We start from the raw sequence: 25974 nt of genomic DNA, 5'->3' as shown, positions 1-25974 counted from the left end.
GCAAGAATTTTAGGCCCATATCTCTGCTCAATGGTAATGCGAAAACTCATGCAAAACTCATTAGCAACAGATTAAACCCACTACTACCCAAACTGATTCATAACGACCAAACAGGTTTTGTAAGGGGTAGGCAGGGCTCGGACAACTCTATAAAGTTGCTGAACATCTTAGCGGGAATGGAGGTAAATGGGGTTGAAGGCCTTTTCCTAGCACTAGATGAGGAAAAGGCCTTCAACAGACTGAACTGGTTGTATATGAGACATGTCCTCATCAAGCTTCAATTTCCCCTAGCAGACCAAAAATGGGATTATGGCACTATACTCGACCCCATCTACTAAAGTATCCTATGGGGGCTTCCTGTCCAACACATCCCCCATTACTAACGGGACCCGCCAGGGCTGCCCACTCCCCCCCTACTCTACATCTTGTCCCTAGAACCATTTGCACAAAAAATAAGAAATCACCAACAAATTACAGGAATCAAATTGTGGGAGAGGGACTATTGCCTCGCCCTTTTTGACAATGATGTTTTCATAGCACTATCTGGCCCTGCCCCCATCTCCTATCCTTACTAAGGGACTTCGGCGAGGTTTCGCACTACCGCCTAAACCAAGATACTACACAGGCACTGGCCATAGGGCTTACTCAGGAGAAAGTTATGCAATTGAGAGCCACTCACGCTTTCGATTGGAGGACTTCCTCCCTCACCTACCTAGGGGTTAAGATCACTTCCTCCCTGGCAGGCATTATAAAATGTAACTTTGTCCCCTTGATTCAAATGTGCAAAAATGACATTCTCAAATTGTAAGCTGCCAACCTTACCTGGCTGGGTAAAATTAATTCCCTTCAAAAGGATGACATTACCACGCATACTGTATGTTTTCCGAATCCTACCAGTACAGATTTCCAGCTCACTTTGCAAATCCCTATAATCAATATGTAGCTAATTTATATGGGGGAAAAGAGACATAGGATCCATTTCTCTCTCCTACAGAAAACCCAGCTAGTGGAGGAGTAGGTCTCCCAAACATAGGACTATATTACAAAGCTACTTTACTGGCAGCACGAGTTACCCTTCATGCCCCCCCCAGGGACAGGTGCAATGGGTGGATATAGAGGGGGATCAGTTCCACAGGTAATCCATGATAGATTACATGTGGACTCCCTTACCCCTCCACAGACCTGAGCTCAGCCTATTGCCTCCAACGGGGCTGACTTTAGAAACTTGGGACAACTTCACGACACTGTTGGGTTGGAAATCTAAATTCTACCCTAGGGTTCCATTGAATGTGCTTAAGGCAACGACTCAGACGTTGTCTCTTGATGGCTGACAAAAACTAGGAATATCACAGGTGTGTCACCTGCTTGAGGGCCGGAGGGCCCAAACAAGACAAATTCCTTTACCTGCAAATAAAGAGTATCCTGATCTCAGGAAACGGGAAGTCCCATGTATACCCATGACCATCCCTCGTGCAGCTCAAAGATAAGTTCCAACAATTGTACATATATGAACGTATGTCCCTTGATTCACCAACTAAAACTAAACAATTCCAAAACGACTTGGGCAGACTGGGTTTCACTTTATAATTTGGATAATAGAAGTTGCAGGCCACACAGTGACCCACCATAAGGGAGACAGGGCCTTAGCGCTTCTTTCCCCAAATGTATATAGTTTATCATCCCTGTTTGCTAGTTGCATCTGTTATGACAACCTCCAAAATTGTCTATGCTATCGTCCTCCAACACGACCCTGTGACCCTGTGGGACAGTCGCCCCCTCCCACCCTGCTTCTACAGTCATGAAGAAAGGGTGGCCATTGCCCAACCCCCGCAATGCATCTTACACTTATACCTTTAGCTTCATCATGGAGGCTCACGCATGTCAACCCTGCCATTTTATTCTCTTGTTTATACAAGTTTGTTTTTGTTACTGTTGTTATTATATCATTGCAAACAATACAGTATTATTCAAGGAACTTGTGCACGCTACATGCACTCTCACTCCATGCCAGTTACATCGGACACACGCTAACAACGCATTTTACTATTTAAACTGTATTATGTAATCCTCTCTATGTAATAAAACATTGTAACCCTAACCTTTATTTACTTTTGAACACCTTTACCTCAATGTGTATTTCTGTTTTTGAATTATGATCCTGTAACTATGTTGTGGATATGTAAAATGATAAAACCTTCAATAAAATACAAATATATATATAAAAAAAAATACATTCAGTGGAGTGCTTCTTTAAAGGAACACTATAGTCACCTAAATTAATTTAGCTAAATAAAGCAGTTTTAGTGTATAGATCATTCCCCTGCAATTTCATTGCTCAATTCACTGTCATTTAGGAGTTAAATCACTTTGTTTCTGTTTATGCAGCCCTAGCCACACCTCCCCTGGCTATGATCAAACATATGTATTTTACCATAAATAATTGTATCTCAATCTCTAAATTGTATGTTTAATCACATACAGGAGGCTCTTGCAGGGTCTAGCAAGCTATTAACATAGCAGGGGATAAGAAAATCTTAATTAAACAGAACTTGCAATAAAGAAAGCCTAAATAGGGCTCTCTTTACATGAAGTGTTTATGGAAGGCTGTGCAAGTCACATGCAGGGAGGTGTGACTAAGGTTCATAAACAAAGGGATTTAACTCCTAAATGGCAGAGGATTGAGCAGTAAGGCTGCAGGGGCATGTTCTATATACCAAATCTGCTTCATTAAGCTAAAGTTGTTCAGGTGACTATAGTGTCCCTTTAACATTAATGTAATAATGAAACAAAAACATTTTTAAGGTAGGGATAAAAAGATAAAGGACAATCTTACTCTTCAACAGATAATGTAGTACTTGCATGTAGTGACCTAAATAGAGGGGAATTAGCTTGGCAATATGGTGCATCTGGGAATATCAAGCACATCCCTTGTTTGTGTTTATGCCTCCTAACAGACAAATTATCCCCGTACCACTGTTTGTCTATACTAATATATATATATTTATTTTTTATTTTTTTTAAGCAGCAAGAATTCTTATTTTCTACTCTTGCAGAGTGACCTGCATTTCTTTTCCGACTCGTTTATTTAAATAGTGAGCTCTCTGAAATATTAATACCCAGAATATAGATGGGGGATTTGCGGCAGTTTGCATTTTTATGGGTATGTGAAAACTAAAAGTTTTACTGCTAAATCATGCGGACCGAATGTTTCTGCAAGTTGAACATAAGTATTCTGAATTGGAAATAACAGATGGTCGTTTTTCTCATTTGTTTTTCTTGAAATGATATTGTAATAAAAGAAGAACAATTGCCAAAAAACAACAGGTAAATGGTTAGAGGCTGAGTCAATATGTTATTTGGAAAACTGTCATAACAGAAGCACAGAAGCATAGTGAGCTATATTTTTTTAATGGAATCCATTACAGAAAACGCTGCCAAAAATGATTAATTCAAAACGACAAGTTTTACTTGGGTGGTACTTTACTGGGTCTGAATTCATAACAGAACAATATCATTATAGTGCGGAAAGGTTGTTTTTTTTTGTTTTTTTTTATGATTTGGGTTTACATACAAGCCCTTGGGGTTAGGGTTGTAGGTACACAAGAGGGGAATACCCATGATAGTTAGGGGGAACACTTGTGTGACGGACTGCCTGGCACACCGGCCGAGTACCTCCATCAATCGCTGCTTCCTAGTACTTGCGAGCACCATACGCACTGCACTTGAACACCATAACCACCGTAAACCCCACGAACCGCCGCAGCTTGGTTGGGGGTCTCGCCGTCCTCCACCCACCCTGGACCCAAGACCAGGACACAGCTTCCAGTGGGTAGACCTCTCCTAGTCCAGAGAGCGTAGCAGGAACAGCTCTTATAAGAGCTAGTGATTTTACTCAGGGGAGTATTGTGATTATAGCAATCCCCAGAGTGTATGTAGTTCTCCAATCCCCCAAACACATGGGCGTCCGCAGGGGAGGGCAAGGGGGGGCACTTGATCCCCCTCTTCCCACCTGGATTTTTCAGCTTGTGCTGCTATTTTTAATTTGTGTGATAATAAACTGCAATACCTCCATGCTTTGAATGGAGAAAGGCAGGTATAGGAAGCTACATCTTATCCCTGCTTCTTTCTCCTGACTGCATCCGCAGGGGAGCAGCACAGAGTGTAGCCTACAGATCAGGTAAGTGAGGGATGGGGGGGGGGGGGGAGAGAGCCTAAAGGAAGGTAAAGTAGAAGGAGCAGAAAGGTTCTGCAAGAGGCAGGAGGGATTAGCAAGGAATAGGAAGAGTGGAAGGGGCAGCAAGAAGCAGGATGGGGTAGGAAAGGTCAGCAAGGAGCAGGAGGGGTCAGCAAGGAGCAGAAAGGGTCAGCAAGGAGCAGGAAGGGTCAACAAGGAGCAGGAGGGGTCAGCAAGAAGCAGGAAGGGTCAGCAAGGAGCAGGAGGGGTCAGTAAGAAACAGGAAGGGGCAGCAAGGGGCAGGAGGGGTCAGCAAGGAGTAGGAAGGGCAGGGCCGGATTAAGAGCCCAGTGGGCCTGGTGCTGATAATTATGATGGGCCTAATTACAAAATCTTATTGACCAACAACACTAAAACATTCCTACCTCCTAAGCGTCATGTATCTGATGGAGATGATGCTGTAGGGAAACTCATAGGATGCAACTATGAGAAAACACATACCCTTTGCTAATGCTCATGCTTTCATCTTTCAAGTAAACCCATACCCCATAACAGCAGTGTCCAGTAAAGCAGGAAGTCTATGGATGTGGTAAAAGGGTGGGCTACTGACACAAATCACATAACCAGAACGGCCGAAAGGGCGAACATACACAAAAAGGGGGAATGCCTGTGTCCCTATGTCTCCCAGTCCCTTAGTGTTTGTGTCCTCAGGTCTCCCAGTGTCCCCATGTCACTAGGGGACATTGAGAGACATTGGGACACTGGGAGACATGGGGACACAGATACTAGGGAACACTGGGAGACCTGGGAAATCTGAGACTCTTGGGGACACTGGGTGACAGACACGAGGGGACACGGGGAGACATGGGGCACTGAGACACTGTGATATATAGGGGACACTGGAGACTTGATAAAAACCTGGGTACAGGTCAAAATGTTGCGGTGTCCAATAAACCTGCTTAAAGCTATCACAGTGAGTGCCTGAGATTTTTTCTTTTATACTAGGGGACACTGTGTCTCCCTGTGTCTCCATGCCTCTGAGTGTCCCCATGTCGCCCAGTGTTGCCTAGTGTTTGTATCCCCATGTGTCCCTTAGAGTCTGTGTTCTCATGTCTCCCAGTGTCGTGATGTCAGTAGGACACTAGGGGACACTTAGAGACATGGGGACACTGGGAGACATGGGGCCACTGAGCCACTAGGGACAGTGGCTGGGAGACATGGGGACACAGACTAGGGGCCACTGGGAGACATGGGGCCACTGTGTCCCTAGTGTCTCAGGGTCATGGGCGGCCGAATGGGGAGGGTAAAGTGGGGTACTTGCCTCTCTCCTCCCCCCCCCCCCGGATTTTTCAGCTTGTGCTGCTATTTTTCATTTTAGTGTGAGAATACAGTGCAATACCAGCGCTGGCCAGTAGGAAGCTACAGCTTATCCCTACTCTCTCATGACTAAAAGTGCAGGGGAGCAGCACAGAGGCAGCCTACAGAGCAGGTAAGTGAGGGATGGGGGGTGAGGGAGACCGCATAGAGGAAGGTAAAGTAGAAGGAGCAGAAAGGTTCTGCAAGGGGCAGGAGGGGTCAGCAAGGGTAAAGTAGAAGGAGCAGCAAGGAGCAGGAGGGGTCAACAAGGAGTAGAAAGGGTCTGCAAGAGGCAGGAGGGGTCAGCAAGGAATAGGAAGGGGCAGCAGGAAGGGGTAGGGACGGTCTGCAAGGAGCAGGAGGGGTCACCAAGGAGTAGGAAGGGTCTGCAAGGACCAAGAGGGGTCAGCAAGGAGTAGGAAGAGGCAGCAAGGAGTAGGAAGAGGCAGCAAGGAGTAGGAAGAGGCAGCAAGGATCAGGAAGGGGCAGCAAGGATCAGGAAGGGGCAGCAAGGATCAGGAAGGGGCAGCAAGGAGTAGGAAGAGGCAGCAAGGAGTAGGAAGAGGCAGCAAGGAGTAGGAAGAGGCAGCAAGGAGTAGGAAGAGGGAGCAGGAAGGGTCTGCAAGGAGCAGGAATTGTCTGCAAGGAGCAGGAAGGGTCTGCAAGGAGCAGGAAGGGTCTGCATGGAGTAGGAAGGGGAAGCATGGAGTAGGAAGGGGCAGCATGGAGTAGGAAGAGGCAGCAAGGAGCAGGCGGGGTCAGCAAGGAGTAGAACGGGTCTGCAAGGGGCAGGAGGGGTCAGCAAGGAGTAGTAAGGGTCTGCTAGGAGTAGGAAGGGGCAGCAAGGAGAAAGAAGGGGCAGAAAGGAGTAGGAAGGGTCTGCAAAAAGCAGGAAGAGTCTGCAAGGAGCAGGAAGGGTCTGCAAGGGGCAGGAGGGGTCAGCAAGGAGTAGTAAGGTTCTGCTAGGAGTAGGAAGGGGCAGCAAGGAGAAAGAAGGGGCAGAAAGGAGTAGGAAGGGTCTGCAAAAAGCAGGAAGAGTCTGCAAGGAGCAGGAAGGGTCTGCAAGGAGCAGGAAGGGTCTGCAAGGAGCAGGAAGGGTCTGCAAGGAGCAGGAAGGGGCAGCAAGGAGCAGGAAGGGGCAGGAAGAATCAGAAGGAACAGAAAGGATCAGCAAGGGGCTGCAAGAAGCTGGGAGGGGCAGAAAGAAGCAGGAAGGGCAGTAAGAAGCAGGAAGGGTCTGCAAGAAGCAGGAAGGGCCATCAAGGAGCAGGAAGGGATCAGAAAGAGAAAGGAGCAGAAGGGCGCAAAATAAGCAGAAAGTAGCAGAAAGGTAAAGGAGCAGAAGGAGCCTCAGAAGACAAAGAAGACTGTGTCAAATGAAGGAGGAGAAAATGAGATTGGAGCACTTCATTCTGGACACCACATCATAAGGCGTTGGTACCTGGGCCTGGCAGGGAAACTTTGTACCTTCTCATCTCCCCAGGTAAAAACAAACAATATCAGTGTTAATGTGTTCACTTTTATTTACTGAGTGTCAGGAAACACAGAAGGCCGCTGGGTAGGGGTGCCGCTGATTGGCTAGATTGGTCAGCTAGCACTCTAAGCCAATCAGTAGCTCCCTATTCATAAAAACGTAAAACATTTTTATGAATCGGGAACTAGCGATTGGCTTAGAGTGTCAGCTGACCACTCTAGCCAATCAGCGGCACCCATGCCCAACGTCAATCTGCACTTCCTGACACTCTGTTTCAGAAGTCGAATACCACTGAGCGACCTGGAGATCTGGAGCTGAAGGAAGCCTTTGGGGGTAAACCATTTGAGAGCGGTTTCCCCCCTTCAAAGAAAGAGCACCCAGGGGCCTCCTTGCATCACAGCATTTTCATTTAGATAAAGTTGTTATGGTGACCAGAATGTCCCTGTAATTTGATGAAAGGAACACTATAGTGTCAGGAATACAAACATATATTCCTGACACCATAGTTGTGAAAACGCTATTCATCCTTGCTTTATGTGAAAATGACTATGCTCCTTCCCTTTCATGACACTGTCAAAAAGGGGCCAAGCATGGATGTCATTACAATTATGCCCTCCCCACCCCCCCACGGAAAAATTCCTGCGGACGTCCATGCTCAGGGTCCCCATGTTCCCCAGTGTCCCAATGTCTCAGTGTCCCCATGTCTTGGAGCTGCTGTCTGGACTCTCTGTGCAGAGCTGCTCCCCCGCGGATCAGTGAGTAGAGAGAGGCAGGGAGGGAGATGCCGTAACTTCTTATCACTGCCTCTCTCCACACAAACAGCGACCCCTACTGGCCGGCGCTGGTATTGCAGAATAATTTATGTTTATACTGAGACAGACATTTGTATTGCCGGTATTACTGCAATACCGGCACCGGCTAGGCAGCCTCAAATACCTGAGAAATACTTCTGAGAAATACCTGGCAACCCTAAGAAATACATGAGAAATACCTGGCAACCCTAAGAGTAGTGTGTAAAAAAAAAAAAAATTTTTTTTTTTTTAAACCAATGGGCCTATTCCATGGGCCTGGGCCTGGAGCTGCAGCTCCATCAGCCCCTATGTTAATCCGGCCCTGAGGAAGGGGCAGCAAGGCGCAGAAAGGGTCTGCAAGGAGCAGAAAGGGGCAGCAAGGAGCAGAAAGGGGAAGCAAGAAGCAGGAAGGGTCAGCAAGGAGAAGGAAGGGTCTGCAAGGAGCAGAAAGGGATCAGAAAGAGAAAGGAGCAGAAGGGCGCAAAATAAGCAGAAAGGTAAAGGAGCAGAAGGAGCCAAGGAGGAAAGAAGACAGTATCAGAAGAAAAAGAAGACTGTGTCAAATGGAGAAGAAAATTAGATTGGAGCAGGAAGGACAAGTGAAGTGATCCCTCCACTTCATTCTGGACACCACATCATAAGGCCTTGGTACCTGGGCCTGGCAGGAAACTGTGTACCTTCTCATCTCCCCAGGTAAAAAACAGATCAGTGTTAATGTGTTCACATAAGTGTCAGGAAACCCAGGAAAGTGTCAGGAAACCCAGAGGGCTGCTAGGTAGGGGTGCCGCTGATTGGCTACAACGGTTAGCTGGCACTCTGAGCCAATCAGTAGCTCCCCATTCATAAAAATTAAAAAAATGTAATGAATCGGGAACTAGTGATTGGCTTAGAGCGTCAGCTGACCACTCTAGCCAATCAGCGGCACCCATGCCTGATGTCAATCTGCACTTCCTGACACTCAAAAGCCGAATACCACTAAGCAACCTGGAGATCTGGAGCTGGAGGAAGCCTTTTGGGGTTAAACCATTTGAAAGCGGTTTCACCCCTTAAAGGAAAGAGAGCACCCAGGGGCCTCCTGGCATCATAGTATTTTCATTTAGATGAAGTTGTTATGGTGACCAGAATGTTCCTCTAATTTGCTTAAATGAACACTATAGTGTCAGGAATACAAACATGTATTTCTGACACCATAGTTGTGAAAACGCTATTCACCCTGGCTTCATGTGATAATGACTATGCTCCTTCCCTTTCATGACAATGTCATAAAGGGACCAAGCATGGATGTCATTACAATTATGCCTCCCCCCCCGGAAAAATTCCTGCGAGCGCCCAAGCCCAAACATGAGCCAAGACTTCATGAAGGAGTAAAGCATTCTGTTTAATGGCAGTCACCACTGGCCTTATATGCAAGTCCCCATGCAAGGGGCACTCCCACCTGGACCTTGTGGGGAACTGCAGCACCAAGTCACAGACCAATAACAACAATGGTTAAATGCACGACACTCCCATATACAAACACACAATCCCTCCCCTCTGCCTTGGAGATAATTGAATAAGGAACTGTACTAATCTAATCTAATTATCTCCAAGCACAGAAAAAACACCCCAAAAGTACCCTAAAAAATACATAAACCCCACAAATGTTATATCCTCTGATAGCCCTGATCTGGGTGACCAACATATCGAAAAATCACCCAGATCAGTTCAGGGGTTCAGGAATTTCCTGAAAGTTTTATTTGTGACCCACTGTGCACGTGGTCCCATGCCCAAAAAAGTTCCAGAGAATTAGGGCTAATGGTCGGTCTCTCTGTCTGGAGTACAGAAGTACACACTTCACATAAACAGAGCCTTTTAAAGTACATTAGGCAAGGTATATTGCAGGGCCCATAGTCCTGAGGCAAGAGGCTGGCCAGCAGGCCCCACCAAGAACCGGTGACCAGGTTCAGTTCGTCACAGGACCATAATAACAGGGTAGGAGGCTGGCCCCTCCAAAAGCCAGTGACAAGGTTACTTTCGTCACAACTTGAAATTAAGATTTTATATCTAATTATTCTGTCAACTAACGCCTAAAGAATCCCTGGTGTCCATATTAGGCTAAGAGACCTGATGACATATGAGGGTTTGGTGGTACATTGCTAAATCGTATGTTCTAAGACTGCAGAGGTAGTGTATTGCAAGGCTTAAAAATGCAATTCCCACACTACTAGTCAGTATGTGACCATGTTAAGATCCACTTTGCCAGTGACAGCAACGGTGAGATAAGCTACAACGGGTACAAGGGGGTGGAGAAAAGCTCTTTAAATAAGCCCACATGTCTGGAGTAGTATTTAAATTTTAAAGTCTTAATATTTGATATCATATGCAAACAACAACAGAGAATGTTGAATCTAAGATGTCCCGCCGTAAATGTCCTAATGCATTTGGGATACCAATTATCTGATCCCCCCATGTGAAGTAGCGCTGAACCACTCTACATTTTTGAGTTTCTCTAAAATGGGGTGTGGAACACATACTATATGTATTACACTATGAAGATTGTTTCTTTATAGTATTTTCCATGAATGAAGAAAACACATAGTATAATTACATAAGTACAATTGTTTAGTGCACTGATTTATTATTATTGATTTTAAATTGGTGTTTTGAGTGATGTAACACTTATTGGTTGCAACTTTATATTTTCTTTCATTCACTTATATGTGTATTGGCATTAGTGTCATCATTTTATTTTTTCTGTTATAGGAAATCCAGAAGGTCACAAAAGACAGAAGATAATTATAATGGGTTTAACAAAACAATGGTCCAGTCACACAATCATTCCTGGAGCCAAGGAATGGGGAACAGGCAGGGCCGCCATCAGGGCATGACAACCGCAACGGTTGTCATGGGCCCGGCGGTCCTGGGGGGCCCGGACTGCTCAGGTCGTCCGGGCCCCACATTCAGTGGGAACATACCGGGTCGCAGGGGGCCCTGCGACCCGGGTATGTTCCCACTGGGCCAGCCTCTTCTCCTGGGGGGCCCAGCAGCCGGTCACCTCAGGGCCCCCCAGAGGCTGGCCCTGCTGACACCCGGCGGGCGCGCAAGGGAGCTCTCTCCTCTGAGTGCTTCCTCTTCAGCTCCCTCGCGCACCGTACTGATGCCGGAGCCGGAAGATGACGTCATCTTCCAGCTCCGGCATCAGTACGCGGCGCGCGAGGGAGCTGAAGAGGAAGCACTCAGAGGAGAGTGCTCCCTCGCGCGCCCGCCGGGTCACCGGGTGTCAGGAAATTTGAGTGGGTGGGTGGCGGTGGGGGGGAGAGGGAAGGCAGGAAATTTGAGGGAGGGGGGGAGGGAGGAAATATGAATGAGTGGGGGGGAGAGGGAGGGAAGGGAGGAAATTTGAGTGGGTGGGGGTGGGGGGGGGATTTGAATGAGTGGGGGGGAGAGGGAAGGCAGGAAATTTGAGGGAGGGGGGGAGGGAGGAAATATGAATGAGTGGGGGGGAGAGGGAGGGGGGAGGGAGGAAATTTGAATGAGTGGGGGGGAGAGGGAGGGAAGGTAGGAAATTTGAGGGAGTGGGGGGGGAGAGGGAGGAAATTTGAATGAGTGGGGGGAGAGGGAGGGAAGGGAGGAAATTTGAGGAGTGGGGGGAGAGGGAGGGAGGAAATTTGGGGGGGAGAGGAAGGGAGGAAATTTGATGGGGGGAGAGGAAGGAAATTTGGGGGGGAGAGGAAGGTAGGAAATTTGAGGGGGGAGAGGAAGGTAGGAAATTTGGGGGGGAGAGGAAGGAAATTTGGGGGGGGATAGGAAGGTAGGAAATTTGGGGGGGAGAGGAAGGAAATTTGGGGGGGAGAGGAAGGAAATTTGAGGGAGGGGAGGGAGAGGTAGGAATTTGAGGGGGGAGAGGAAGGGAGGAAATTTGAGGGAGGGGGAGAGGAAGGGAGGAAATTTGAGGGAGGGGGAGAGGAAGGGAGGAAATTTGAGGGAGGGGGGAGAGGAAGGGAGGAAATTTGAGGGAGGGGGAGAGGAAGGGAGGAAATTTGAGGGAGGGGGAGAGGAAGGGAGGAAATTTGAGGGAGGGGGAGAGGAAGGGAGGACATTTGAGGGGGGGAGAGGAAGGGAGGACATTTGAGGGGGGGAGAGGAAGGGAGGAAATTTGAGGGGGGAGGAAGGAAATTTGAGGGAGGGGGGAGAGGAAGGGAGGAAATTTGAGGGAGGGGGAGAGGAAGGGAGGAAATTTGAGGGAGGGGGAGAGGAAGGGAGGACATTTGAGGGGGGAGAGGAAGGGAGGACTTTTGAGGGGGGGAGAGGTAGGGAGGAAATTTGAGGGGGGAGGAAGGAAATTTGAGGGGGGGAGAGGAAGGAAATTTGAGGGAGGGGGGAGAGGAAGGAAATTTGAGGGAGGGGGGAGAGGAAGGAAATTTGAGGGGGGAGAGGAAGGAAATTTGAGGGGGGAGGGAGGAAGGAAATTGGAGGGGGAGGGAGGAAGGAAATTGGAGGGGGGAGGGAGGAAGGAAATTGGAGGGGGGGAGAGGAAGGAAATTGGAGGGGGAGAAGGAAGGAAATTGGAGGGGGGATAAGGAAGGAAATTGGAGGGGGGGAGAAGGAAGGAAATTGGAGGGGGGAGAAGGAAGGAAATTGGAGGGGGGAGAAGGAAGGAAATTGGAGGGGGAGAAGGAAGGATATTGGAGGGGGGGAGAAGGCAATGAGAGGGAGGGGGAGAAGAAGGAAATGAGAGGGAGGGGGAGAAGAAGGAAATGAGAGGGAGGGGGAGAAGAAGGAAATGAGAGGGAGGGGGAGAAGAAGGAAATGAGAGGGAGTGGGAGAAGAAGGAAATCGGAGGGGGGGGAGAAGAAGGAAATTGACGGGGTAGGGGGAGAGATTGACATCCATCACACACACACACACACACACACACACAATGCACCCCTTGCACACAGAAAAACACACAATGCATTACACACAGACACACATACACAAGCAATGCATCCCTAACACACAGCAACACACAATGCACCCCTTCCACACACTCAGTGCATCCCTTACAGACACACACACTGCATCCCATACATACACAAACTCACCTTGCAGCCCTTACACATACAAACACAGATTCACACAATGCATTCCTTACACACATCAGGACATCCCCCCCCCACACACACACACACACCCCTGTGAACAAACTCATTGGTGGAACATGAAGGTGGACCCTGGGACCCAGACCTTGAGCTGTGTAAAGGGCCCTCAAAAAATGGAGCTGCTTCTCGTTCTCCCAGAACATTGATTTTTGTGACCACAGTTACAAACCGCCTCCAGAGAGCCTGTTCTACACCAGACCAGTGGAGCCAGACGGCAGCTGAAGCCCATCATCATCCTCATCTGGTTGTAAGTAGGCAATCTAGTATATTATTCGTGGCACTAATCTTTAATTTACCTCACATTAAAGGGACACTATAGTCCCCAGAACCACTGCAGCTTAATGTAGTGGTTCTGGTGTCTATAGCCTGTCCCTGCAGGCCTTTTATTGTAAACACGGCGGCACTGCAGCACTGCAGCACTGTGTTAGTTAACATGGCAGATCATATGGGTGGGGCACTGTGATGTCACATGGGGGGGCGGCAAACTTTACTTTTGCCTAGGGCGGCAAAAATCCTTGCACCGGCCCTGCAGACACTGCATCCCTGTGGGCGGACTCAGGGGGGGGGGACTCGGGTGCAGGCGCCGGGGGGCCCAGACCTTGAGCTGTGTCAGGGGCCCCAAAATTTCTGATGGCAGCACTGGGAACGGGTAAGGTAAAGGTTCAATGGGGTGAAAACTAAAAAATGTGTGTTTTCTGTTGTGAGACTTTCTTTACATGTGCATAAATATATTTTGCAGCCGAATGTGTTTCTGGTCAAGTGTGAATGGAAAAATAGCTCAGGGTAAATTGACATGCTTTAGTCATTTAGCTACATTGGGAATCTGTGATTGGACAGCCACAGAAAGTCTTGGCTTGGTTAGAAAGAGAGGGCTTGCAAAAGCTGCAGACAAGAGATCTGTAGCTTTTGCAAGCTGTTGTACCCCCAATTAAAAATTAAAAGATGCATATACATAATATACACATTTTTAACAGAAGATCCAGTTTCTAGTCTGGAAACATTGTGTCCAGCCTAGTAAATACCACAGGTGATGGCACAATGGCAGTGGCATACCCACCACAGTCGCAGGGGTCACTGCTGCAACTGGGCTCCTCACTCCAGGGGGCCCAGCCGCAGCCGGGCACCCCGTGACCGTGGGCCGCCTGGATACCTTTTTGGGCCAGTGCACAGGTGCACTGGCTTAGGTCCACGGTTAATGGGTGTCCGGCAGGAGAGCTATGCTGCGCCCTGCCTGCCTGCGTGTAGTGTGGCCGAGCAGTCTGAGAGGAAGTGCTCACTGTGAGACCGGGAACAGCGGCGAGAAGAAGGTAGGAATAGAACACATGATGGGGTTGGGGAGAGAGGGAGGGGGGAGAGAAGGATAAATGGGACACATGATGGGGAGGAGTGAGAGAGGGAGGGTATGGGACACATGGAGGGGAGGAGGGAGAGAGGGAGGGTATGGGACACATGGAGGGGAGGAGGGAGGGTATGGGACACATGTAGGGGAGGAGGGATGGTATGGGACACATGTAGGGGAGGAGGGAGGGTATGGGACACATGTAGGGGAGGAGGGAGGGTATGGGACATATGGAGGAGAGGAGGGTGGCTATGGGACACATGTAGCGGAGGAGGGAGGGAGGGTATGGGTCACATGTAGGTGAGGAGGGAGGGTATGGGACACATGTAGGGGAGGAGGGAGGGTATGGGACACATGTAGGGGAGAAGGGAGGGTATGGGACACATGTAGGGGAGGATGGAGGGTATGGGACACATGGAAAGGAGGAGGGAGGGAGGGTATGGGACACATGGAGGGACTGATGGGGCAGATGTAATAGGATACATGGAGGGGCTGAGGGGCAGAGGGAATGGGACACATGCAGGAGCTGGGGGGAGGGAATGAGACACATGCAGGAGCTGGGGGGAGGGAATGAGATTGGGGGAGAGGGAATGAGACACATGGGAGTGGGTCTCTGCACACTGGCATTCAGTGGGTGCAACCACAAACTATAGGTTTACCTATTGATCTCCACTTCACAGTGGAGTCCAGACGCTGCTGAGAAGTAATAAACAGAGCATATAATGTATTAATTCCCACGAACATAGACCAGTTCACTCGCGAATGGAATCCTGCAAATCTATGTTCGGGGAAAATTCCACAAACATATATTAGCTCACTCGCGAATGGAATCCTGCTAATCTATGTTCGGGGAAACTGCCCGAATATGGATTTGTGAACTAGTGACTAGCAACTAGGGCCTATTTTTGGGGTAGGGCTTATATTACGAGCATCCCCTGAATATAGGCTAGGGCTTATTTTCAGGGGATTTCTTATTTTCAGGAAAACAGGGTATAAGCACCTTTTTACAAATTGTCACAACAAAAATCAAATGCTTACTAGTAAGCAGATGTAAGACATAAGGGTAAAGGTTAGAAAATGTTGGTAAAATTAGTCTACTATTGTTAACAGCTTATGTCAGATATTTAGCAAAAAGGTTCGAAAGGGGCACTTTGAATTTATTTTGCACGTGCACCTCCAATGTTTGCAGAAAAGACTAAAGGATTTTCGTGGAATTCCTAAACTTGCCCTCCATGACAATTACATTTTTTGGGCAAACATTTAGTTACTGTGTAATCCCTTGGTACAGCAGTCTATCTGTGTTTCAAATCAGACTGACAAAGTTTGTTTCAATTTCACCTCTTACACAGATCCAAGATGTCTAACATTTTTCATACTGTGTATAATACCTTGGTTTAGTTGTATACAGTTTATGCATTTGACGATTTCTTTTTGGATTCTTGGGAAATTAAACACCATCTATATTGTACCCCACAAGGACCCTATAATGTCTTGTTTCTGTTCTCATTCCTTAGTTTGTCACAACCGGGTGAGATTTATCAAAATATCACCAAAACTTTGACATCTAATTTTTCGTAAATTGTTGTCACAAATGTTCGGCCTTTTCCACATCTTGTTCTCCTAAAAAACCCAACTTTCTTGAATAAGTGTAACCTTAAAGCACAAATAATTTTATATATTTTTCTAAGTGGATAAACAAATCATATTTTTGAATAATATGATCTGCACACACCTTGTCTACATGCATTCTAAATGAACTAACCGTACCTCTGTGTCCTCTGGTCTGTTAAAATGTTGTACCATTTGTTCTATGTCTTCTGCTACCTCATCATCCTCCACTTTTGATTGAGTCCTCTGCTTTCCAATGGAATTGTTATCAGCGAGGGTGGATGCAGAACCATTCAGTACAGCAGATGGTAGGTCCTCATTATCTCTTGATGCATGCTTCTCAGCTGAATGCCCTTTGGAAGCCCCAGTACCCATGTTTTATGTAACACAGTGAATATTGATTAAATAGCTGAAAGACATTAACAGTGGATCATTAAAACATCTAAATAAACAAATTCTGAATGTGTTTGTTTTGTCTCCCAGTGAGTTACACAATGATGAAAAAATACACATCCTGCACAATCTGTATAGATCAGAATTTTAATCAGAGAAAAAGAAGCATAGATAATGCTGGAGAAGATAAAGCTCATGCCTGTTTTCTAAATACTTTGCAAATACAGGGTGGGCTAAAATTCAGTCGGGTTTCAGGAGTCAATCGTTTTTTAGTTTTTTATTAATGAACCAATTTCAATGATATTTCATACAATGATTGCTTACCGTACAGAGATTTGTTTGACTAGGTACGGAAGATGACATCTCATCCATTTACAGCTTCAAAAAGTCGATCTCTTTCAGTTGCCTTGTTCATTAAATTAGTTAATGTTTGAGGCTCCAGCGCTTGAATTTCTGCACGGATATTTTCCTTGAGCTGCTTAAGTGTACGTGGTAAGTAATCAAGGTTTTTTTTGTCATGGAGTTGAGTTAAAGGGACACTATAAGCACCAAAACCACTGCAGCTCATTACATTGCAGCACTAAGTCCGCCTCCAGTGGCTGTCTGGATCGAAAAGGACCTTTGGTCAGGTATCTGACACTGGAAGTCCTCAGGCTCTGCGTGAGGACATTCAGTGTCAGATTTTTCCCCATAGGAAAAAACTCTTATTATTATTATTGGTATGTATATAGCACCAACTAATTCCGCAGCGCTTTACAATATTATGAAGGGGGGGGGGGGGGGTTAACAATAAATGAGACAATTACACAGTGACACAGGAACAATAGGTAGATGAGGACCCTGCTCAAACGAGCTTACAGTCTAGGGGAGGTGGGGTACAAATACACAACAGGGCAGCAAGTGTGACAGCCACCAAATAAGAAAAGTAGCAGGACTGGAGGTCAGAGTGGAGTGTGGCTCTTTAGGAGAGTAAGAGACCAATATGGATAAGCATAACTAAGTTACTCTGGAAGCATTTTTGAACAGATGTGTTTTGAGGGACATCTTAAACAATTGAAGACTAGGGGAGAGTCTGATGGGGGTAGGCAGGCTGTTCCAAAGGAAGGGAGTCACTCGCGAGAAGTCCTGCAAGCGTGAGTTAACAGTGAGGCAGTGAGCAGCGGAAAGGAGAAGGTCACCAGCAGAGCGGAGAGACCGAGAAGGGGCATATCTATAAATCAGGGAAGTAATGTAACAGGGGGTAGAGTTGGATAGAACTTTATAGGTAAGGGTTAGTACTTTGAATTGACACCTTTAGGATACAGGAAGCCAGTGTAAGGATCGACAGAGGGGCAAGGTATGGAAGGAACAACGGGTGGGCAAGATCAGCCTTGCGACAGCATTCATTACTGATTGTAGCGGGGCAGTTCAGCTTCTGGGGAGACCAACTAGGAGAGAATTACAGTAATCCATGCGAGAGATTACCAAAGCATGAACAAGCTGCTTGAGAAATGGGCGGATGCGGGCAATGTTTTTAAGGTGGTATCGACAAGTTTTAGCAACATACTGGATATGAGACACAAAGGTGAGGACAGGATCAAATATAACACCAAGACAATGAGCTTGCAAGGTTGGACTGATGCAAGTACCATCAACTTGTAGGGAAAGCGAAGGAGGAGGATCAGCATTATGAGGGGTGAAGATAAGAAGCTCAGTTTAAGAGCGATTTAACTTCAGAAAGCGGGAGGACATCCAATCAGAGATTGAATAAAGGCAAGCAGTGATACGTTGTAGGACCATTGAGGAGAGATCAGGAGAGGAGAAATATATCTGGGTGTCGTTGGTATACAGGTGGTAGCAGAATCCAAAGGAGTTAATGAGTTTGCCAAGAGAGGCAGTGTTAAGACCTGCAGTGGTTATGGTACTGTGGTCTTCTGTTCCTTTCCCAACAGCTGAGCCTTAGTGATTATGGGGGTAGAGATGAATACAGCTTCCAAGACAATCCTTCCCAGTAAGTAGAATATTCCTCCCAAACATGAGCCCAGACTTCATGAAGGGTGTAACAGAACTAAGCTTTATTGAAACAGGCTGGCTTTTATGGGGAATCCCATAAGAAGACGTCCCATAACAAACAAATACATTCACCAATCACTGTACAGTTTTTCACTAATACACGCCCTCCCTCTGCCTGGGAGATATTGAGATAAGTTAAGGAATAAATCAATTATCTCCAGGCAAAGGGCACACACTTTCCCCACAAGGTATCCCCACAAAATACATATCCCCTGATAGCCCCGATCTGGGAGACAAACATATCCAAATTTCACCTAGATCGGTTCAGGGGTTCTTGAAAAGTGTGGAAGTCCTGTTTTACCGACCACACACGAGGCTCCTGCCCAAAACAGTTCCACGAATTCAGCGTGTGTGGTCGGTCAATTGGCAAAAGGGCGAAAAGCGGTCAAAATACCGAATAGATCCTCCTGGCTCATAGTAGCGATTGTTCCCCTGGCCTGCACGAACATAACTACTGAATGCCGCTCGTCTGGCTGTTCGGTAAGTAGGAGAAGCGGGAGTTCGGTAGTTTTCAGCGGTGGTTCGTGCGGTCGAGTGTCCGATTTTAGTTCCAGACACTCGACGACCAAGTCCCGCTGACTCCCCTCGTGCGAACAAAATGGCCGCCGTTTTCTTTTCCACGTGGCGTTCGGCTATACGAACAGCGGCCACCCAGGGAACACTTAATCAACGGCACTTTTGAACATAACAAGCCAGGAGGGGGTCGGGGTTCGGTAGTTTCAAACTGCCGAACTAATAACCAATTTTAGGCAGAAAAATTTAGCAAACACATAAACATAGAAGAAAAGGTCGGATAAAGTCCATTTTCTTCACAGGCAGTACAGGGAGTGCAGAATTATTAGGCAAATGAGTATTTTGACCACATCGTCCTCTTTATGCATGTTGTCTTACTCCAAGCTGTATAGGCTCGAAAGCCTACTACCAATTAAGCATATTAGGTGATGTGCATCTCTGTAATGAGAAGGGGTGTGGTCTAATGACATCAACACCCTATATCAGGTGTGCATAATTATTAGGCAACTTCCTTTCCTTTGGCAAAATGGGTCAAAAGAAGGACTTGACAGGCTCAGAAAAGTCAAAAATAGTGAGATATCTTGCAGAGGGATGCAGCACTCTTAAAATTGCAAAGCTTCTGAAGCGTGATCATCGAACAATCAAGCGTTTCATTCAAAATAGTCAACAGGGTCGCAAGAAGCGTGTGGAGAAACCAAGGCGCAAAATAACTGCCCATGAACTGAGAAAAATCAAGCGTGCAGCTGCCAAGATGCCACTTGCCACCAGTTTGGCCATATTTCAGAGCTGCAACATCACTGGAGTGCCCAAAAGCACAAGGTGTGCAATACTCAGAGACATGGCCAAGGTAAGAAAGGCTGAAAGACGACCACCACTGAACAAGACACACAAGCTGAAACGTCAAGACTGGGGCAAGAAATATCTCAAGACTGATTTTTCTAAGGTTTTATGGACTGATGAAATGAGAGTGAGTCTTGATGGGCCAGATGGATGGATTGGTAAAGGGCAGAGAGCTCCAGTCCGACTCAGACGCCAGCAAGGTGGAGGTGGAGTACTGGTTTGGGCTGGTATCATCAAAGATGAGCTTGTGGGGCCTTTTCGGGTTGAGGATGGAGTCAAGCTCAACTCCCAGTCCTACTGCCAGTTTCTGGAAGACACCTTCTTCAAGCAGTGGTACAGGAAGAAGTCTGCATCCTTCAAGAAAAACATGATTTTCATGCAGGACAATGCTCCATCACACGCGTCCAAGTACTCCACAGCGTGGCTGGCAAGAAAGGGTATAAAAGAAGAAAATCTAATGACATGGCCTCCTTGTTCACCTGATCTGAACCCCATTGAGAACCTGTGGTCCATCATCAAATGTGAGATTTACAAGGAGGGAAAACAGTACACCTCTCTGAACAGTGTCTGGGAGGCTGTGGTTGCTGCTGCACGCAATGTTGATGGTGAACAGATCAAAACACTGACAGAATCCATGGATGGCAGGCTTTTGAGTGTCCTTGCAAAGAAAGGTGGCTATATTGGTCACTGATTTGTTTTTGTTATGTTTTTGAATGTCAGAAATGTATATTTGTGAATGTTGAGATGTTATATTGGTTTCACTGGTAAAAATAAATAATTTAAATGGGTATATATTTGTTTTTTGTTAAGTTGCCTAATAATTATGCACAGTAATAGTCACCTGCACACACAGATATCCCCCTAAAATAGCTATAACTAAAAACAAACTAAAAACTACTTCCAAAAATATTCAGCTTTGATATTAATGAGTTTTTTGGGTTCATTGAGAACATGGTTGTTGTTCAATAATAAAATTAATCCTCAAAAATACAACTTGCCTAATAATTCTGCACTCCCTGTATAAAGAGAGAACAGAAGGGGACCAAGAAAAGATCCTTAGGGGACTCCAACTGAGGCAGGGCGAGAGGAAGAGGTGTCATTGCAAAAGGAGACATAGAACTAACGTTAGAAGAGATAGGAGGAGAAACACGAGAGGACAGTGTCACAGAGACCGAGGGATTGAAGAGTGTCGAGAAGGACATGATCCACAATGTCAAAGGTGGCAGAGAGGTCAAGAAGAATTAGTATGGAGTAGTGACCTTTGGATTTAGCTGTGATTAGGTCAATTGTAACTTTAATAAGAGCAGTCTCAGTAGAATGGAGGGGTGAAAGCCAGATTGAAGAGGCTCAAGGAGGGAGTTGGAATTTAGGAAGTGAGTCATACAAGTCTTTCTAGAAGCTGTGAGGAAAAAGGAAGCAGAGATATGGGACGATAGTTGGAAGGGGAAGATGGGTCTAGGGATGGCTTTTTTAGGATGGGTACAACAGTAGAATGCTTAAAGGGAGCAGGGAAAGAGAGCAGTTTAGGTTGTGTGTTAAGGATTGTACAAGACAAGGGGAGAGAGATCTGATAAGGTGGGAAGGTACTGGATCAAGCGGACAGGTGGAAGGATGAGAGGAGAAGAGAAGCACAGCAATCTCCTGTTCTGAGATGTTGAAGGTATTAATGAGACACCTGAGATTGCGTGAGCATGAGCTAATGAGAGAGGAAAAGTTAGGATTGTTTATCAAGGGTGTGGGCTGTGCTGTATGAACACAAAATCAATTTATAATGGAGGAAGTCTGGCAAGGTGCGGGACTTCCTCCAGCAGCGTTCAGCTAAATGGAAGCATCTCTGCAGGTAGTGGATCTACTTAGAGTGCCAAGGTTGGAGGTGCATCTTCCTTGAGGTGCATATTTGGAGCAGGGTTGTAGCATCCAGGGCAGAGGTGAGGGTAGCATTATATGAGGAGTTAGCCAGAGAGGGACAGGAGAAGGTAGGAATGAATGATAGTTTGGAATGGAGATCAGCTGAGAGTTGCTGGAATTCAGGTCCCTTCAGAGTTGAGGGGGGTTAGGTTGAGGCTGTTGGGTGAGCAGGCTCTCAAGAACAAATTTGTGATCTGAGAGAGGAAATGGAGTGTTGTGGATCTTAGAGATAATGCATGCATTAGAAAAATAAGATCGAGGGTATTGCCAGCTACATGTTGGAGTACTAGCCCACTGTGATAGGCCAAAGGAGGAGGTAATAGAAAAGAGTCTGGAAGCTACTGAGGTCAAGGGTGGGTTAATGGGAATGTTGAAATCCCTGATAATTAGGGAAGGGATATTATTGAAAAGGAAGTAGGGAAGCCAAGCAGAAAAATAGTTGAGGGACAGACGAGGGAACCAGGGGGGGCGATAGATAACAGCTATGTTACTAGAGATGGGTTTGATACTTTTCTATGGGGAGGTCTAATGCGCGCGCGGGACTTCAGAGTGGGGCACCGAGGGACATTGCTGGGATAAGGTAAGTAAATAAAGGGGATTTAACCCTTTAATGCGGAGGGGGAGGAGGACAAGAGAGGGGGGACGCGGGTGGAGCGATTGTGCCAGGAATACAGCTTTGTATTCCTGGCACTATATTATGCCTTTAACATGTGGACTTATAATTAACATGATTACATCCAGGGACGTTTTAGCCGCGAGGCAAACAAGGCATTTGCTTTGGGTGGCATTTTCCAGGGGGCGGCAAAAAAAGCCGCCCCCAAATGCCCAGGGCAAATGTCTTGTTAGCCTTGCGGCTAACTGACATGCAGCGCTGGCGGGCGGCCTGCGAGGGAGCTCTTCCCCTGAGCACTCTTCTCAGCTCCATCGCGCGCGTCATATTCCGGCTCCCAGCCTCATTCTGCGGCGCGCGAGGGAGCTGAGCAGAGTGCTCAGGGGAAGTGCTCCCTTGCAAGCCGCCCGCCAGCACCGCCCGCCCAGCAGCCACTGGACCCCCAGGGAGGAAGAGAACCCCCTCCCCCCCCCCCAGCATTCCCAAAGGTAAGGAGGCTGGGGGGGGAGGGGTAAATAAAAAACAAATGTGTTAATGTGAGTGAGTGTGTGTGTGTCTGTTAGTGTGTGTGTGTGTGTGTCTGTTAGTGTGTGTGTGTGTGTGTCAGTGAGTGAGTGTGTCTGTTAGTGTGTGTGTGTGTCTGTTAGTGTGTGTCTGTGTGTGTCAGTGAGTGAGTGTGTCTGTTAGTGAGTGTGTGTGTCTGTTAGTGTGTGTGTGTGTGTGTGTGTCTGTTAGTGTGTGTCTGTGTGTGTCAGTGAGTGAGTGTGTCTGTTAGTGTGTGTGTGTGTGTGTGTGTCTGTTAGTGTGTGTCTGTGTGTGTCAGTGAGTGAGTGTGTCTGTTAGTGAGTGTGCGTGTGTGTCTGTTAGTGTGTGTGTGTGTCTGTTAATGTGAGTGTGTTTGCCTGTGAGTGTGTGTGTGTCTGTTAGTGAGTGTGTGTGTCTGCTAGTGAGTGTGTGTCTGTTAGTGTGTGTCTGTGTGTGTCTGTTAGTGAGTGTGAGTGTGTCTGTTAGTGTGTGTGTGTTTCTGTTAGCGAGTGTGTGTGTGTGTGTCTGTTAGTGTGTGTGTGTGTCTGTTAATGTGAGTGTGTTTGCCTGTGAGTGTGTGTGTGTCTGTTAGTGAGTGTGTGTGTCTGCTAGTGAGTGTGTGTCTGTTAGTGTGTGTCTGTGTGTGTCTGTTAGTGAGTGTGAGTGTGTCTGTTAGTGTGTGTGTGTTTCTGTTAGCGAGTGTGTGTTTCTGTTAGCTAGTGTATGCGTATCTGTCAGTGAATGTGTGTGTGTATTTAGAAGGCGGGGCGGGGGGAAGGGTTGGGTGGGGGTGGCGCGGGGGGGCGCCTGAGTTTTGTCCTGCCTAGGGCAGCACAAAACCAGGATACACCACTGATTACATCTAAGCTACACAAGCATAGAATACAGCAACATAGTGACCAAGTGTTTTACTTCTGGGGACAGAATTACATATGAAAACATGTTAAAGGGACACTTCGCGCAACAATACAGATTTAATGCATTTGATAGATTTTGGCCACATTAATATGCTGTAATTTTTTGCATTTAAAATTTTTGCTGGAAAAAAATTATGTTTTGCAGAATGCTGCATCATAAGCCTAACACAAAAATACAAGAAAGTGTGCAGCGCTCGTGATAAATACACACAGTAATATATTAGTGGTATATCCCAAGGTATATGTATAAGATAAGGGTAAATACCTTATTGTAATAGGTCTCTATAAACATAGCTCCTATACATAATAAACAAAAAAGGTCATAGTATAATACTGCAGTGTAAAATAAATCAAATACAGCAGTCTTAATGGTCCCACTCACATCGGTTGGAGCCTGTTAATGAATAAACTGGCTCAGGTAAAAGCGCTTAGGGAGGAGTTTCCTCTGAAGTCCACAATGCTGGAGCTTGAACCTCAAAATATGAGGGAAATAGAGCAGGCAAAACACCAATTTTAGAAATATATCCAAAGTATTATTTATTAAAAAAACATATAAAATCTTACATTTCAAATTGGGTAATGTCAGCATCAAGCACATCATAAGCCTGCCTCTTTAGCCATGCCTCCTCATGCCAGAAAGCAGGGCTCGAGTCCTGCAGGAACGCCTGGGAACGGCGTTCCTGCACTTTTTTCACAGGAGGAACGCCGTTCCCCCTGCAGGCACTCAGGGGGCGGCAAAAAATGCCGCCCCCAAATTCCCTGTGTTCCCCCTGTCATGGGGGGGCCACCTGACTCTCCCCCCTCCCCACGGCGGGCGGCTCAGCCGCTCTCCCTGTCACACGCGGCGAGGGAGCTGTGTCCTCTCTGCTCCCTCTCAACGCGTGCCGTTTTCTGATGCAGGGAGCCGGAATATGACGTCATATTCCGGCTCCCTGCATCAGCAGACAACCCACGCGGCGAGAGGGAGCAGAGAGGACACAGCTCCCTCGCCGCGTGTGACAGAGAGAGAGGCTGAGCCGCCCGCCGGGGGGAGGGGGGAGAGTCAGGTGGCCCCCCCATGACAGGGAGAGAGCAGCCCGCCTCACTGCAGCCCCACTGGACCCCAGGGACCCATCCATGCCAGCTTTCCTAAAAGGTAGGGAGGCTGGGTGGGTGGGAAATGTTAATTTTAGTAATTTTTATATATGTATGTCAGTGTATGTGTGTATGTGTATGTATGTGTGTGTGTATGTCTGCTAGTGTGTGTGTGTATGTCTGCTAGTGTATGTGTGTATGTCTGTTAGTGTATGTGTATGTATGTGTGTGTGTATGTCTGCTAGTGTATGTGTGTATGTCTGTTAGTGTATGTGTGTGTGTCTGTTAGTGTATGTGTATGTATGTGTGTGTATGTCTGCTAGTGGATGTGTGTGTATGTCTGTTAGTCTATGTATGTGTGTGTATGTCTGTAAGTGTATGTCTGTTAGTGTATGTGTAGGTCTGTTAGTGTATGTGTGTGTCTGTTAGTGTATGTGTGTCTGTTAGTGTATGTGTGTCTGTTAGTGTATGTTAGTGTATGTATGTGTCTGTTAGTGTATGTCTGTTAGTGTGTGTGTGTGTGTGTGTATGTCTGTTAGTCTATGTGTGTGTATGTCTGTTAGTCTGTGTGTGTATGTCTGTTAGTTTATGTCTGTTAGTGTATGTGTGTGTTTGTGTCAGTGTGTGTGTATGTATGAGTGTATTTACGTCTGTTAGCGTATGTACGTGTGTGTGTATGAGTGTATGTGCTTCTGTTAGTGTATGCATGTGTGTGTGCGTATGAGTGTATGTGCTTCTGTTAGTGTATGCACGTGTGTGTGTATGTGCTTCTGTTAGTGCATGTTTGCGTGTATGTGCTTCTGTTAGTGTATGTTTGTAAGTGTCTGTCAAATCAATGAGAGTCTGTTTGTCATTTAGTGTGTGTGTGACTATTAGTGTGTGTCTGTCAGTGTGTTTGTGTGTGTCTCTCTGTCAATGAATGAGTGTGTGCAGGGCTCGAGTCCTGCAGGAACGCGTGGGAACGGCGTTCCTGCACTTTTTTTTACAGCGGGAACGCCGTTCCCGTTGCTCCTACAGAAACCCCCGTGTTCCCCCTGTTATGGGGTCCAGTGGGGCTAAAGCCCGGCGGGCGGCTGTGGTGGCTGATACACGCGGCGAGGCAGCTGCTGGTCTGTCTCCTCTGCTCCCTCGCGCGCTGTCTACAGAAGCCGGAATATGATGTCCCAGCCCGCAAGGGAGCAGATGAGACAGACCAGCAGCTGCCTCGCCGCGTGTATCAGCCACCACAGCCGCCCGCCGGGCTTTAGCCCCACTGGACCCCAGGGACAAGTCCACGCCAG

The 25974-nt window shown here is 47.0% G+C and overlaps 1 protein-coding gene across 2 annotated transcripts in view; it reads right to left on the bottom strand.

The window, feature by feature from the left end:
- LOC134602220 (uncharacterized) overlaps positions 1-25974 on the bottom strand; it is an 81881-nt gene that overhangs the window by 42974 nt on the left and 12933 nt on the right. The window contains exons 1-2 of one of the 2 annotated variants that reach the window (XM_063446883.1): positions 16580-16879; positions 16022-16271 (exon numbers count right to left, since the gene is read on the bottom strand). In XM_063446883.1, coding sequence (XP_063302953.1) covers positions 16022-16237 — 216 coding nt within the window. In that variant the 5' untranslated portion in view covers positions 16238-16271; positions 16580-16879. Of the gene's footprint in view, positions 1-16021; positions 16272-16579; positions 16880-25974 lie in introns of those variants that run through there. The other variant, XM_063446882.1, reaches the window with a different exon arrangement.

Source organism: Pelobates fuscus, chromosome 3, assembly GCF_036172605.1.
Source record: "Pelobates fuscus isolate aPelFus1 chromosome 3, aPelFus1.pri, whole genome shotgun sequence".
NCBI classification, from domain to species: domain Eukaryota; kingdom Metazoa; phylum Chordata; class Amphibia; order Anura; family Pelobatidae; genus Pelobates; species Pelobates fuscus.
This window is presented reverse-complemented; position numbering and strand designations above follow the sequence as displayed.